At 37.8% G+C, this 14022-nt stretch overlaps 1 protein-coding gene across 1 annotated transcript in view; it reads left to right on the top strand.

Moving 5' to 3' along the window:
- Positions 1–14022, top strand: part of MME (membrane metalloendopeptidase) — a 1194620-nt gene that overhangs the window by 785542 nt on the left and 395056 nt on the right. Inside the window, exons 10-11 of the mRNA XM_044070514.1 lie at positions 430–566; positions 12695–12788. Coding sequence (XP_043926449.1) covers positions 430–566; positions 12695–12788 — 231 coding nt within the window. The remainder of the gene's footprint in view (positions 1–429; positions 567–12694; positions 12789–14022) is intronic.

Below are 14022 nucleotides of genomic sequence, written 5' to 3'. Positions count from 1 at the left end.
TATTGTCGGGTCCCATAGAAGCTGTATTCGTGGCCTTGGACAGTGCTGTTTTAACCTGTGCAGCAGTAATACTGGGTGCCTGGCAGTCTACTGGTATTGTGATTGGTCCTTTGGTGGGGGAGAGGGGTAAAGTTGGCACTGAATTTGTCGGCCAGTATATTGGCAAGAATTAATATTTATTTTATTTTCTGTTTTGTAGAAATAATGTGCTAGATGTTTACTGTAGCATTAATTTCATAGTGTAAAAAAATTAAATATTAAATCCCTGTTTTCAGTGATAGTTTGATACATACATTTAGCATCTTAAAATGGTTCAGTAGAAAAAAATCCATAAAAATGTTTAACAAAGAATGCAGTAGAATACATAAATGCATTTTCAATATGTTGCAGTGCCATGATAGAGTTCACAAAAAATGTGTTTCTTTTTAGGAATTTAACTGGACAAGTTTTGCAAATGAAATACTATCAATGGCGAACTTGACCATAACTGATAATGAACCAGTTGTGGTTTATGCACCAGAATATTTTGTTAAACTTGGGCCTATATTGGAGAAATACACTGCAAGGTATGTGACTTAATGTTTTCCTAAATCTCTCTGAATACATGCATACAGTGGCTAAGGTTTAGGTCCCTTGTACTTTTTTTAATGTTGATTACACCCACTGGTTGCCAAAATAGACTTCAGCTCACAGAATACAATTGTATTTTTATAAACTGAGAATAGGTGACAGTGGACAAAGGCTCCAGTTTGTACTCAAGGGCATCAGCTACCATTCAGCTTGTTTTTAAACATGCATATGCCCTTGTATGATATAATATCTGTTTTATGTTGCTTCATCTTTAGTTGACTTCTCACCCATATAAAGTCAACATTACCTCATTGTATCTTCATTTCTTTCCACCCTTTCAAATTTGTTAGCTGTCTGACTCCATTTTTCATTTTCAGCTAATTTTGCTAGTTGTTTTTGGCTTGATTTCCAGTTAGTATTGCTACTATTCTATTACTGTGAGGAAATTGTGAGAATATTTTGAGCTTGATATCATCCCAAGCCTGCTAAATGAAAATATATACTTATGGTAGAAGTAATCCCTGTAGATTTCATTTACACTGTGTTTTTTGTCTTTGTTCTCTGCAATTAACATTGTTATATATTTAAAAAGGCAGCTATGGTAAACCAGGTTTAATTCCTTGTAAGTATGCGTAATACACAAGATCTTACTAAATCTGCAAACGAAGCAGGCTGAAAAAAGTATTCTGAGAGTCTGGGAAAGCAAAAGAACCCAAACAAAAGTTAACAAAAGGAAAGGGGTGTTGGAACCACTTCAGATGAACATCGAAGATGGAAGCTCATCCACATCAAATATTTATTTACTATTTGTTAACCAGGTTGCTTAAAAACATGAAATTATAGGAGTATAAGGAAGAGTAACATAGGAATGAGGTGTAACATTAAAAAAGTGAAACAATGGCAAATTCTTCAAGCTTAGGTTCATATTCTGAGATACATTTGAAATTTTCAATTGAAGGATTTTTTTTGGTGGCAAATCTGTATCAACAGTTCATGCCAGGGAGAAGCTCCCTTTCCACTGTTATATAGTCTCCTTTAATATATTTTCATTTTTCTGAGTCTGAGTATATTGAGAGAAAATCTATCTTGAAAGAGTTTTTAAGAGTTTTTTTTTCATGATATTCTTCTAGGAAGTAATGTGGTTACAGGACTCTTCCACTTTAGATTACATTGAGTAGTGTAGAAGCAGTTGCTTGGATACCACTTATTTTGTGCAGGAAGGTTTTAGTGTTGGCAGTTATGATATGAGGCATAAGGCCTATAAATATGTTTGTATACCAGCACTGCTTGTGCTGTTCTGTTACTGATTTCCCTACAAATGTTAACTGCAGCACCTGCTTTGATCCACAGGGTTATACTCCAAGTTTGTCATATTCCAAAAAGAAAAAAATATATCCTCTTTCTTTTGAATTTATTTAAAAAAAAAGATGTTGGTATTGAGCAATTTGACTCTTGTTTTGATATTAATGTAAATGTTTGGTGCCAGTCTCCCTGTGAAGTTGTGCTATTTTAAAAAATGATTAGTTTAATGAGAAAATTGGACCCCAGGTCCCCAGTGGATATCGTTTCTCCATAAAAGATGCGTGTGAAGTTAATTTTAGAAAACATCCCTCTTGTGCTAGTCTACCTTAAGTGATTTCTTTACAGACCTGACTTGGGAAAAAAGCTCACGGCCTTTGAGTCAAAATAAACTGATAATTTCCATAATTTTTTGTAGCTATTACTAAGAAGAGAAGAGCATATGACATCTGCACTTGACTGAACACTCAAGTAGAAGACAAGTCTGATGACCTACAGGTGGAGTTTCCTTTAAGGAGAAAAAGCAAAGCCTGTATTACTAGAGACTTTGCAAGTCAATATGGTAGCAACACTTGGCTGTCTAGCCATATCACACCTGTTGCTGTGTGCGTTGGTCCCTCTGTCATCTCTGTTTACACTTTTCCTTAATACAATGATGGTTTATTGCTTTGCTTTACAGCTTTAGTTGCAAAGCAGCTTTATTTAACTTTACATTCAGATTGTTCCCAACTCTTCAATGCACTTGCAATGCTAATAGTTTTAGTTTGCCAGGCTGCAGTACATAACTAGGATTGCATTCACTTACCTTACACTCACTCATCTTCTCCTTGCCATTTTATGATAATGACAGGTCACTATGTAGCATGACCAAGATTATCTCTGGCCTGTTACATAATGATGACCTTGCATTTATTATGAGAATCTGGAATGAGGATAACTTGCTTTTTTTTTCCTTAGTTACCCAGGATCTCTGTAGACGCTTTCACCATTATCTTGCTTTTATCTGTGTTTAACCCTTCATCAGTTTTCTTACTGCACCAGAGGCATTGCCTGCTCAAAGTACTGATTCTGCTTTCTGTGACTTCTTGTGTACCCATTTCACATAATACTTATCTCAGTGACTCTGCTGTTATTTATACTGATATCCCTATACAAAAAATTGGTCTGCACAAAGTACCTGGCATCATGTTTTTTCATGACTTCTTCAGCCTCACTAGTTGGTAGTCTGCATAATACTTCAGGGACTTGTTACAAGAACCTTATTACATTTCTGTCTTATGCTCATGCTATGTTGGAAGGGATAATGCTCATTTTTTCTTACAACAGCTGGTCGTCTTGAATGCAGCCTGTTTTATCATAGCCACAGACTTGCTGTTATTGCTGCCTCCCACTGTGAAGGAGGAAACTGGATCTGCATCTCTGCTTACTTTGGTTACTGAGATAAGCTGGTTTGGTCACTGTTTTGTGAACTACATGCAATTTCTGTATGCCCTGTTCTGGATGTTTCATTGGGAATGTTGTGATCAGTAGAGACCAGTGGTCCTTTACACTTGGATGACCTTCCTGTTTAGAAGAAAGTCTGGAGTGTTTGGATTTTATTTGGCTTCAACTGCTTCCTCACCATCAGACTTTACTTATAGCATTCTGTTAATTTTTAAGTAATCCTTCCTGTTGGACTAATTGATATTCTCGGACTGCTTAATTCTTTACAGGTCCTTGCTCATACTGGGCTCTGGAATAAGTATTTCTCCTGTTCCTCTCTGCCTGCTTATTATAGATTGTTTTGTGCTACTGCCAACATTTGAGACATAGTGGGTATTACGGCTCCAAATTTCAGTACAACTCTAGTTTTGCTGTTGAGTAAATTAGTCTTTCCTCTTCCACATGATTTGTTTTATTTGGTTTCTTTGTATGCATCTTTGCTGTTACTGTTGTCACTGTCACTACATCTTGTATACGGTCAATAAAATATTCTTTTCATGATACTAACATTTATTGCCCCCTTCCCTGGTTGCCATCAACTGTCTTCCAACCCTTGGGCACATGTATATATTGTACACAGATAATTGATACCTGAATAATGTGGGTTAGCTTGGATGTTCCTGAGTGTACTCCCTTGGTGGGACATTGGTTTCATTGTTGCCTTCTTTGGGTGAAGCACCTTAGTTCTATCCTTTATATAGTACCCAGAGACCCACTTTATCTGAAGTGGAGTATTGGGACCCATCCTCAGGTGACAGGGCGTTTTATGCTAATATTAGATCTCTTGTCAGTAATGCCAGGATTATCTCTAACCTGTTGCATGATGTTGACCTTGCATTTACGATCTGATTTAGGCACAAATTCAACCCATATTTGGTGGGTACTATTTCACCTGGGGTATCCATGTTTCAGTGCCCTAGATGGGGAATCATTGGTGGAGGGTTACTATTTGCAGTAACTGCAAGCTTCAGATGACTTTAATTGTGCCTATAGGATGACCAATGACTTGGAATTTCCTTACTGCTTTTGGGACTGTAGATTTCTCACCATCTGTTGACCACAGAGTTGTGTGAGGACATTCCTGCAAAAGTTCACCAACTTCCTTGCCGACTCGGTCTTTGCTCACTAGCATTTGGTTTTGTTTACTGATATGAGCTTAATATCTGGATCAAAGATGAGTCAGTGAGTCTTGCTAAGGAATTGAGCTGCAAAAGGTTTTAGTACTGCTTGACTAGTTATCTCTGTAACCCATAAATTAGGTCACACATGGACTAAATCTTCATAATGGATATGAAGATTTTGGACCTGGTGCTGGAACCAAATCTGATGGTGTTACTACTTCATTCCCACTTTGGCCTAGAACTGCTACTACTGCCGCTACTGTCCCCTGCATACCTCTCATCTTCTTTACACAAGAAATGTGAACAAAGCCGAAAATAATGGGAGGACAAAGGCCCAAAAATGGGGACAAATTTTTAAATATTGCTGTTATAATTTTGAATCTTACTGCAATAACAGGATTTGTTAGAATGCATTTTTTGAAGGATGTGACTTCTGAAACTCAAATGTATCTCATCATTTAGTGATTTCAGTCCTCAGTGGGTTGCCAGGAAACTACAAATTTTATGAGGAATGGACCAAAAATATGAAGCAAAAATCTGGACAATCTGTGAAAATCTGGAAGGTACGGTCCCCTGATCTTGAAGTGGGGAGGCACAGTTTGTAACTCATATTACTCCAGCTATTGTTTTTCTCCTTCAGTTCCTCTCTGGAGATTATGCTAGTCTTTTTGATGCCTTGGTTGACGAATATAACAAGTTATTGTCCTCTGCACTTGACTTGCTTACCCCAAGTCATGTTTACCCTCTGTCTTCTAGGAGTCATGAGTCTTGTTTTGACCATGAGCTTCACCTCCTGTGAAGGGAAAACAGCACAAACTGGAACATGACTGGCAAAGAGCAAGCCGATGGAGCAACAGTCTTAAACTTTGAGTGTCATGTGATGGCTACAGGCTGATATCATTTATTAGAAGGCAGCTGACCTGTCCAGAGTGAAAATTCAGAAGTGCCTGATCAACCATTTATGCTTTTCTGAATGGTAGGCAGGCTGCATAGTTGGGATTGTCTTACTGCCCAACAGTGCAAGTCTGTTGTTTAATTTGACTTATCAGATCTGTGTTCTCTGACCCCATCTCTTCACTGGTCCCAGGCTTTTACTGTTCTGCTACCTGGATGGTTGATATTCCCAGTTGTGATGGGTTGTTAACTTTAATCTCAGGTATGTGTCTCATAGCCTTCATGCAGAGAGCATATAGGACATGTATTCATCCACCTTATGCAACTTCACCATTCAGTCTGCTGTTTACACACACATTCAAAAACAAGAAACTCAAAACTAAACCAGTTCCTGAGGCAGACGTGATACAGATGTAAGAACAGAACACTATAGCACGAAGTACAATAGAGTAAAATAATGCTAATTTAACAAGAAAACCAATAAGTCTCTTTGCAAAGGGACAGAATGTACTATTCAGCATGAAGTCTTGTCAGAGTTGAATGAAATAAGAGGCCTGATGAATACTGTGATAAACAAAAGATACTACCGCTAAATATTCAGCAGTTGATACCCTGGCATGACAGTTGTAATTTCTTCATACTGTATTATGAAGTGACAGTTTCATTGAGAGGTGACCTGCCAGAAAAATCTTTATTCTGAGAAGGTCATAGAGATTTATAAACACTTATTTAAAAAAAAAAAAAAAAGTTTATTTTTCACCTGATATAATATTTTTCTTTGTTAAGGAATCTGAAAGTAATGGAAATAAATGCACAGTTATTTGAAAATACGCTTTGTTAAATTCACTGTTTTGCAGATGTAACAGGTTATGGACTAGTGCCACAAATGCTTTTAGACATATAACATTGCATGTGTGTTTCATACTTTTCCTTGGTTCTCTTATGGACCATTGATATCCGGTCAACAAAAAGTCCAGTGGGTCTGTCACATTCTGTCAACATTACAGTTCATCTAAATATCATTTTACATGTTACATTTTTGCAAGGATTAACTCTTCCTGCCCCAGCTCCCCCTGCACTGCAGTTGTCTGTCAGCTGCTAGGGAGCTTTCCCATTGTCCCCTACCTCTACTGCCAGTCCTATACCATAGGTGGGACCACCCAGGCAGACTGGCACGCTCCTCAATCCCACGTCAGTCTGCCACCCTAACAAAGTGGCATGGTGCTGGGGAACTTTCTTAAATGGGAGGCAGGTCTCTACTTCTGATGCCAGACACCCTAGGTGCGTCAGTCTTTGTGGAATGGAAAGGGATGTTGGGGGCACTTTGGATGGGCAGGGAAGGAGGCAGATAATGCAGACCAATTATTTAGTTATTTACTTGATATTTTGTTGACCAGGTAAGTGGACTGGCCTGTTGAGAGTTTTAAGCCATGAATTGGGCTCAAAAGACAGTATACAAAGACAGAGTGAAATACAACATTATACATCACAAAATATACAGAGCATAACAACAGTGATACATTATCATTTGGTATGTAGAAATAAATTTCTTTTAGTCCAAATAAATAACAGTATTGTAATACTTTTGCAACTGTGGTGGTGGTGCTGCGGTAGCGTTGTCGCCTCACAATAAGATGTTGTCCTGTTCGATTCTCAGCTAGAGCGTCTTCTGTGTGGAGACATGCGTGAATGTGCATACCTTCGTTGAAGGTTGTGTGTCAGGGCCGGCAACTTGGCACGTAAAAATCTACTGCCAGTCATTAGCGAACCGGAGTTCCACTGTGGCGACCCTTAACCGGGAAAAGCCGAAAGACACAATTGTATTACTTTTTTGCAAAAAAGCATATAGCTGTATACAATAAACAATACATGTAGGAGAGGATTCATTCAAGATGTTGCTCTTTGGTATCACTGGACTAACACAAAAGTAGCAGTTTACAGAAAAGCAAATCACTATATGCAATATATGCAGCAGATGATTAATTCAAGATGTTATGCTTTAGTCCACTAGTCATTGGGTAGTTGTGACGTTACTTTAGTTCAGTTCTTATCCATTGTGTCTGCAATGGTTGCAAATGGCTTCATTGTGCAGGTCAGTTTTTAATGCTTTTTTAAATTAATTAATTTATCCACTATATTACTTGCTGATGCATGGCATTTTTGATAGTCCTAACTACCCCTTGGTGTGCTGGTGTAAGTCAGGGATCATGAACTGGCTCTATAAGGATCTCACTCCCATCTACGTGCTAATTTGTTCTTTACCTGTCTTGCCCGCATGCATGTTGCATTGGTTACATGATTCTGGTATCACCAGCAGCATGCCTGTGCCTAACCACATGTTCCCCAGCACATCTCCACATCCTCCTCTGAGGAGAATTCAGTATGTGTAAACCTAGTAATTTCTTCCCCCCTCTGTCTTTCAGCTTTGACAGAACACCTGAGCCACTAATTGAATTTGTGTCACCATCTGGCTCATATTCAGGGTATTCTCCCCTCCAGCAATAGAAGTAGCATCTAAATATTTAATTCTACCAGCTGCAGAGCAGTGGAGAAAGGAGAAATACCATGCAAAGGCCAACGGGGAAGCAGCACAAAGTGTGCTCTTCCAGTTACAGTATAACTGTAGGAATCACGGTCAAGGAATAGTATCATAGAGACCCGTGGATGGGAAAATATCACCCAGCCATTCTCACTGTAAGGAAAATATCACCCAGCCACCCTCACTGTAAGGAAAATATCACCCAGCCACCCTCACTGTAAGGAAAATATCACCCAGCCATCCTCACTGTAAGGAAAATATCACCCAGCCACCCTCACTGTAAGGAAAATATCACCCAGCCACCCTCACTGTAAGGAAAATATCACCCAGCCACCCTCACTGTAAGGAAAATATCACCCAGCCACCCTCACTGTAAGGAAAATATCACCCAGCCACCCTCACTGTAAGGAAAGTATCACCCAGCCACCCTCACTGTAAGGAACATATCACCCAGCCACCCTCACTGTAAGGAAAATATCACCCAGCCACCCTCACTGTAAGGAAAATATCACCCAGCCATCCTTACTGTAAGGAAAATATCACCCAGCCATCCTTACTGTAAGGAAAGTATCACACAGCCACCCTCACTGTAAGGAACATATCACCCAGCCACCCTCACTGTAAGGAAAATATCACCCAGCCACCCTCACTGTAAGGAAAATATCACCCAGCCACCCTCACTGTAAGGAAAATATCACCCAGTCACCCTCACTGTCACCCTCACTGTAAGAAAAATATCACCCAGCCATCCTCACTGTAAGGAAAATATCACCCAGCCACCCTCACTGTAAGGAAAATATCACCCAGCCACCCTCAGTGTAAGGAAAATATCACCCAGCCACCCTCACTGTAAGAAAAATATCACCCAGCCATCCTCACTGTAAGGAAAATATCACCCAGCCATTCCCACTGTAAGGAACTCGAAGCATAAAAACATTTTCTAGTTAGAGAATATCTTTCACCATTATTTTTTTGTTTTCTCTCCACTTTTTGTATAATGTATGTACTCCTTTTCCTATACTGCATGCCAATATTCATATTCTTTGTTTTTTATACTTTCTTGCAAAACTTATTTTGCAATCAGTTGATGGCTTGTGCACTGTGTGTTTCAACAATACACATCAACATTTCTATTTGTTTATATACGTTCTTGTAAATAACTCATTATTCTGTTATCAGTCTATAGCTTGTGTACTTTGTGTTTCAAAACTGTATATCAGGCTTGTACTTTTTGTTCTATTTTTTCCCTACTTTGCTGTAAATTAATGAATTCATTATTCTTTTAACTGGAGCTTTTCTCCTTGGGTCTCCACTGAAAACTGGCCTATCGGCTCAGCTGGACTAACCCGGTTAACAAATGTCAAATAAATAAAAAATAAATAAATTTAGAGCAAATTTTATTTGACTTATTTGTTGTAGTAGGTTCAGTGTATGCATTACCATTTGCAGATGCAAAGCAAAGGAGGGCTAACTATAGGTTTGCCCAACTGATAAACATTTGTGTATTGTGACGGGTCCAAAGACATGACATTGTTATTCCTGGATGCTGGGGGTGAAGAAAAGATAGAATGGGGATTTGGGGGTCATTTGGTTGCATGCATACCAAAAGCATCTACATAAAGAGGGGAATGAGAGTAAGCAGTAAACTGTGTGGATGGGAACTGCTATGTTTAGTGAGCAGGAAGCAGTCAGGGGTAGTCAGACTAAAGCTCTCTGTTGTGACCCATGAGGACTAGCACTTTATTCAGCTTTATTATGTTTGTTTTTGACCTCAGGCAGGGCATGGAAAACGTTATCTCCTTGCAAAAGACACCAAGGTTGTGACAGGGTTATATATACTGCGGCTACAAGTGAGGGACCTGAAGAGTCTAGTGGCATGCATCACACAGTTGCAATCCTCCTAAATGCACTGTAATTTCAAATTATGAAATGATAACCCAGGGATGTAGTTTGAGAGGTCGACCCTCCAAAATATAGAACAATAGAAGGCTTTTTTTTGTTGCTTGTGCAGAAAGCCTGGACCACTAATCATAGTAACCGGTGAAAGAGAGCAGACCACTTGTTTACTTGTATGCATAAACTATGATATCCCCTCTTCCATGCTGGTGTAATACAACTGCTATCATACTATATACAGTTTTTGAAGTCTGAAAGTGAGAAACATGTCTCACAGTTGGAAAGACTGCAAAAAAAAAAAAAAGAACCAGGATGGTGGGGATAGCATGGAAAATGGCAAATGAAGAGAAGACTAGGGAAATACTGCCGGGCACAACTTGGGTGCAAATTACTGGAAAGGAAAAATATGACTGGAGTAAACTCAACATGATAGGTGGTTGGAGAATAAATATTTGACTAAGGAAACTCATTTCAGCCCATAGATCAGTTTATATTTATTAATAAAGATTGATATAGGCAGAAAAAATTAATTATCAACATTGGTAATACAATGCAAGATGCTGGAGATCATAACAATGGTTGGGAGAACTGGGGCAAGAAGAGGGAACGGTGGAGGCAGCTATGTTGTCCTAGTACTCAGGCGGATCAGATAAACTCATAATATCCTTACCCAGCATTTTAAATGTGTTTGGGACTGTATCAGATGTTCAACTCGACAAGTATTTAATTGCTGGACTTTGGTTGAAGATCATGTGGAATATCACAGAGGTTTTTGCTCCTTTTAGGATTAAAGACACTTGGCAGTCTTTTCTGGAATCTGATTTCCTAAACACCAGTGAAAAATGGATTTTTAAGACTCTGGTATTACACACCAGATCTTTTAATCAGCAAAACTAATATTACAGTTTTATCAGCTTTTTGACGAATATCAAAACTGATATTCAAATTTCTGTTTTTGATGGTGGGGTTCATTAGTGAATCATTTAAATAATCCCCAAAATTTGATTATTTGAAAAGTATGAATATGTGAGTTGGCTGGAATATTACCATGCCTGCACTCACGCTCATGTATGGACTGACACACATGCACGCACGCACACACACGCACACGCACACACACACACACACACACACACACACACTGTTTCTATCTTGTGATCTTCCTTTTGGCTTATTTTCATTGTGGCCTTCTTCCAGCAGACTGAGAGGATTTATCTTAGTAATTATTTATTTTGTCAGAGCTGTCAACACTTCAAGTAAATCCTTAGCATGCTACATCTTAATATATTTCTTCTTAGAATTAAACATACAAACTGAATTCCTATAACCTGTAAATAACAGATTGTACATATTATGTGCACAGATCTACCAGTGTATAGGGGCACTCATTTATGGCTACTAAATAAATTAAATTCCCTTTTATGAGCTGAAATTCTAGGAATTGTATTAGTGATTATGTAGTATCTGGTAATTGTTTTGATGCTTATTGTATTCTTTTAGTTAATTTGTATATAAAAGCAAACCTAGATGACACTGAAATAAAGCAACCTTGACAGTTTTACAGGTGGCATACATAAGAAGAAATGCATGCTGACTAACTCACCCTGACTAACTCATTTTATAATTGATGGTCTTTTCTTAGCTAGTTAGACCATCAGCAAGCAGATACTCCACCCATCTGATGTGTTATACCTTAATGTACAGTTATGCCTGCTGAGCCTAACATTTCTCTATATGGTTGTTGCCCAAATGTGCTCTAAATTTGTGTACTGATCCTATTTCTTCTCTCACGTTATTAACTTTCTGCATACGTATTAGCGTTACTACTGTGGTGAACTATCTCACATACTGTATATATCTCTATCTCCTTTGCATCGTATCTATCTCCTTTGCTCTCTTTAAATATTATTGTAATGTTACTACTATTATTAATTTTATTATTGTGGAGCTTTACTCCCCAGGCCTTCGCTGAATATGGACATGTATCAAGTCAGACTATCCCGGTCAACAAATGTAAAATAAAAATAAATAAAAAAATGCTATAACGAAGGAGTGTTCTCGCTTAAAATACTAGTCACTATGAAACCTCATGTTTTTCAAGTACTGACATAGCACAGATTATGAAATCTTGTGAAATTTTCCAGAAAAAATGTAAAACTATTGTCCTTGGCATTGGGCTCTTGTTCATTATATTTCTGCATCTTTTCAAAGACTAGATTAATTATAGTGAAATTTGTCTGATTATAAAAACCTCCATTTTAATAGAACAAGGAAAGGTTAGAATATGTACACACATGAAGTGAATTAATCTGTTTCCCAGAAATCATCTAATTCTGTATAGAAAATTTTAGATATATTTATCCTTCATTTCTCAGTGTTAACAGGGTTCCATCTGCAACCTATGTATTTTTTCCTCTTCCATCCAAATGAAAACTTTGAACATCCCGTTGGTGCAGAAAAGACCACATTGCTGAAGAGAGAAAAAAAATATATTTTTTTTCTTTCTGATATATGGGAAGTGTTTATTTTCCCTGAAGATTCAATAACCTAAACGTTGGTTACATTGGATACATTGCCTAACAAAGCTGTGGGGACTGGTATGCTGATTTTTAGAGTTAACCTCTGAAAGAAATTTATTTTTTCTCAAAATGCTACTTTTTTCCAAGGAAGATAACTTTCAGTGAACTTTGCTCTTTAAGGTTCAGTGGCAATAACCTTTTTAATTATCCATTTAGGGCAGATTAAGTTTGTTTGGTTTGCCCAGAAGGAATTTAACATCTAGAAGAATGTATGATTCCCTTTAATAGAAGTAAACAGTACAGATTTGTATTGTTTTATCAAATGTATATTTCTGAAAATAATACCATATAAATATATCATTCTCATTTTATAGAGAGATTCAGAATTATCTTGCCTGGCGAGTTGTAATGGACTATGTGAAAACCTTGAACCAGAAGTACAAAGATACAAGACAAGCTTTTCGTAAGGTACAGTTATTGAAATTGCTTTCTTTTTATGTTAGTCATATGTAGCACAATCAATGCATGATCATGAATTAGAATTGTAGCAAATTATTACTGGTTTAAACCACACTAAGCGAACATACTAAAGTCTATGCTCCATCACATGTATTCAGGGACATAATTAAGAACATTAGCTACTGGGTCAGGGCACTGGGCATTAATGGGAAAAAAACACATTAACTGGAAGTAAAATGAAAAACATATTAGAGAAATTGCAGTCTGCTTACTTTACTACCTAGGAAATTTCTAGATGACATCAGTGCAGTATTCATGGGATATTTTCTAAAAAAAGCTACATCTCAGGATTAAAGCAAATACTGACGTATAAATCAAAACGCCCCCCCCCCCCCCCCCATGGCTCAGTAACAAAACAGCAATGTCTTATGTGTTCCAACGTTACTAGCAAGCATGACTGTTGTTTAGGATAGCAGTGTTTTCTGTTGAAGACCATCTATGGGAAATTCACTTTTCCACAGTTGGCCAGAATATACCTTCACAGGTTCTGGTCTCGATGATGGAGAATACTACTTGAGATTCATTGCCCCAGAGGAGCAATGCTCAGAACTTGTCAGTTTAACTCAAGTCACTGTTTATACAATTTTAAATACCTTCTATTCCGTGAGACTGTCTAGTGGCATACCTTCCTTTGTTCAGTTTCCTCATTTGTTTCCCTTGTTAGGGCAAGAAACAAGCACCTTCCAGCATGAGAAAGACTTCTACAAAACAGTTTGTTCCTTGGCCGCAGGAGCTAATTAGTCCATTAACTCTTTCACATCTAGCCTGACTTGAATTTCAAACCTTCTGACACCTCATATGTCCTGTCTGGCTACCTTTTGCCTGAGAAAAACTCTAAGAATGCAATTTTTCACCTACTTGTAAAAGTATATATCTCAAAAGTTATAAAAAAAAAGTTTAAAAAAGTTAATCAGCACACACTTCTCTTCACAAATATAATGATAATCTGGCAGCCTGACATAATGATAATTTTATACTGAATAAGTAATTTAATAATATATAAATATAATTAGGTAAATGAGAAGTAATGTCTCTGTAACCATAGTAGATAGGCCCTAGCAATCGTTGCGAATTTTGTTCCTACAGATGTGCTCCTCATTTTGCTACAACTCAGTTTTGGAGCTGTTCCTTCATTTTTGAAATATTTGTATATTTACTGGACAAATAAATGTATGTTTGTGCA

The sequence above is a fragment of the Protopterus annectens genome, chromosome 4.part1 (assembly GCF_019279795.1).
Source record: "Protopterus annectens isolate FY-2018-M chromosome 4.part1, PAN1.0, whole genome shotgun sequence".
Lineage (NCBI taxonomy): Eukaryota > Metazoa > Chordata > Ceratodontiformes > Protopteridae > Protopterus > Protopterus annectens.
This window is presented reverse-complemented; position numbering and strand designations above follow the sequence as displayed.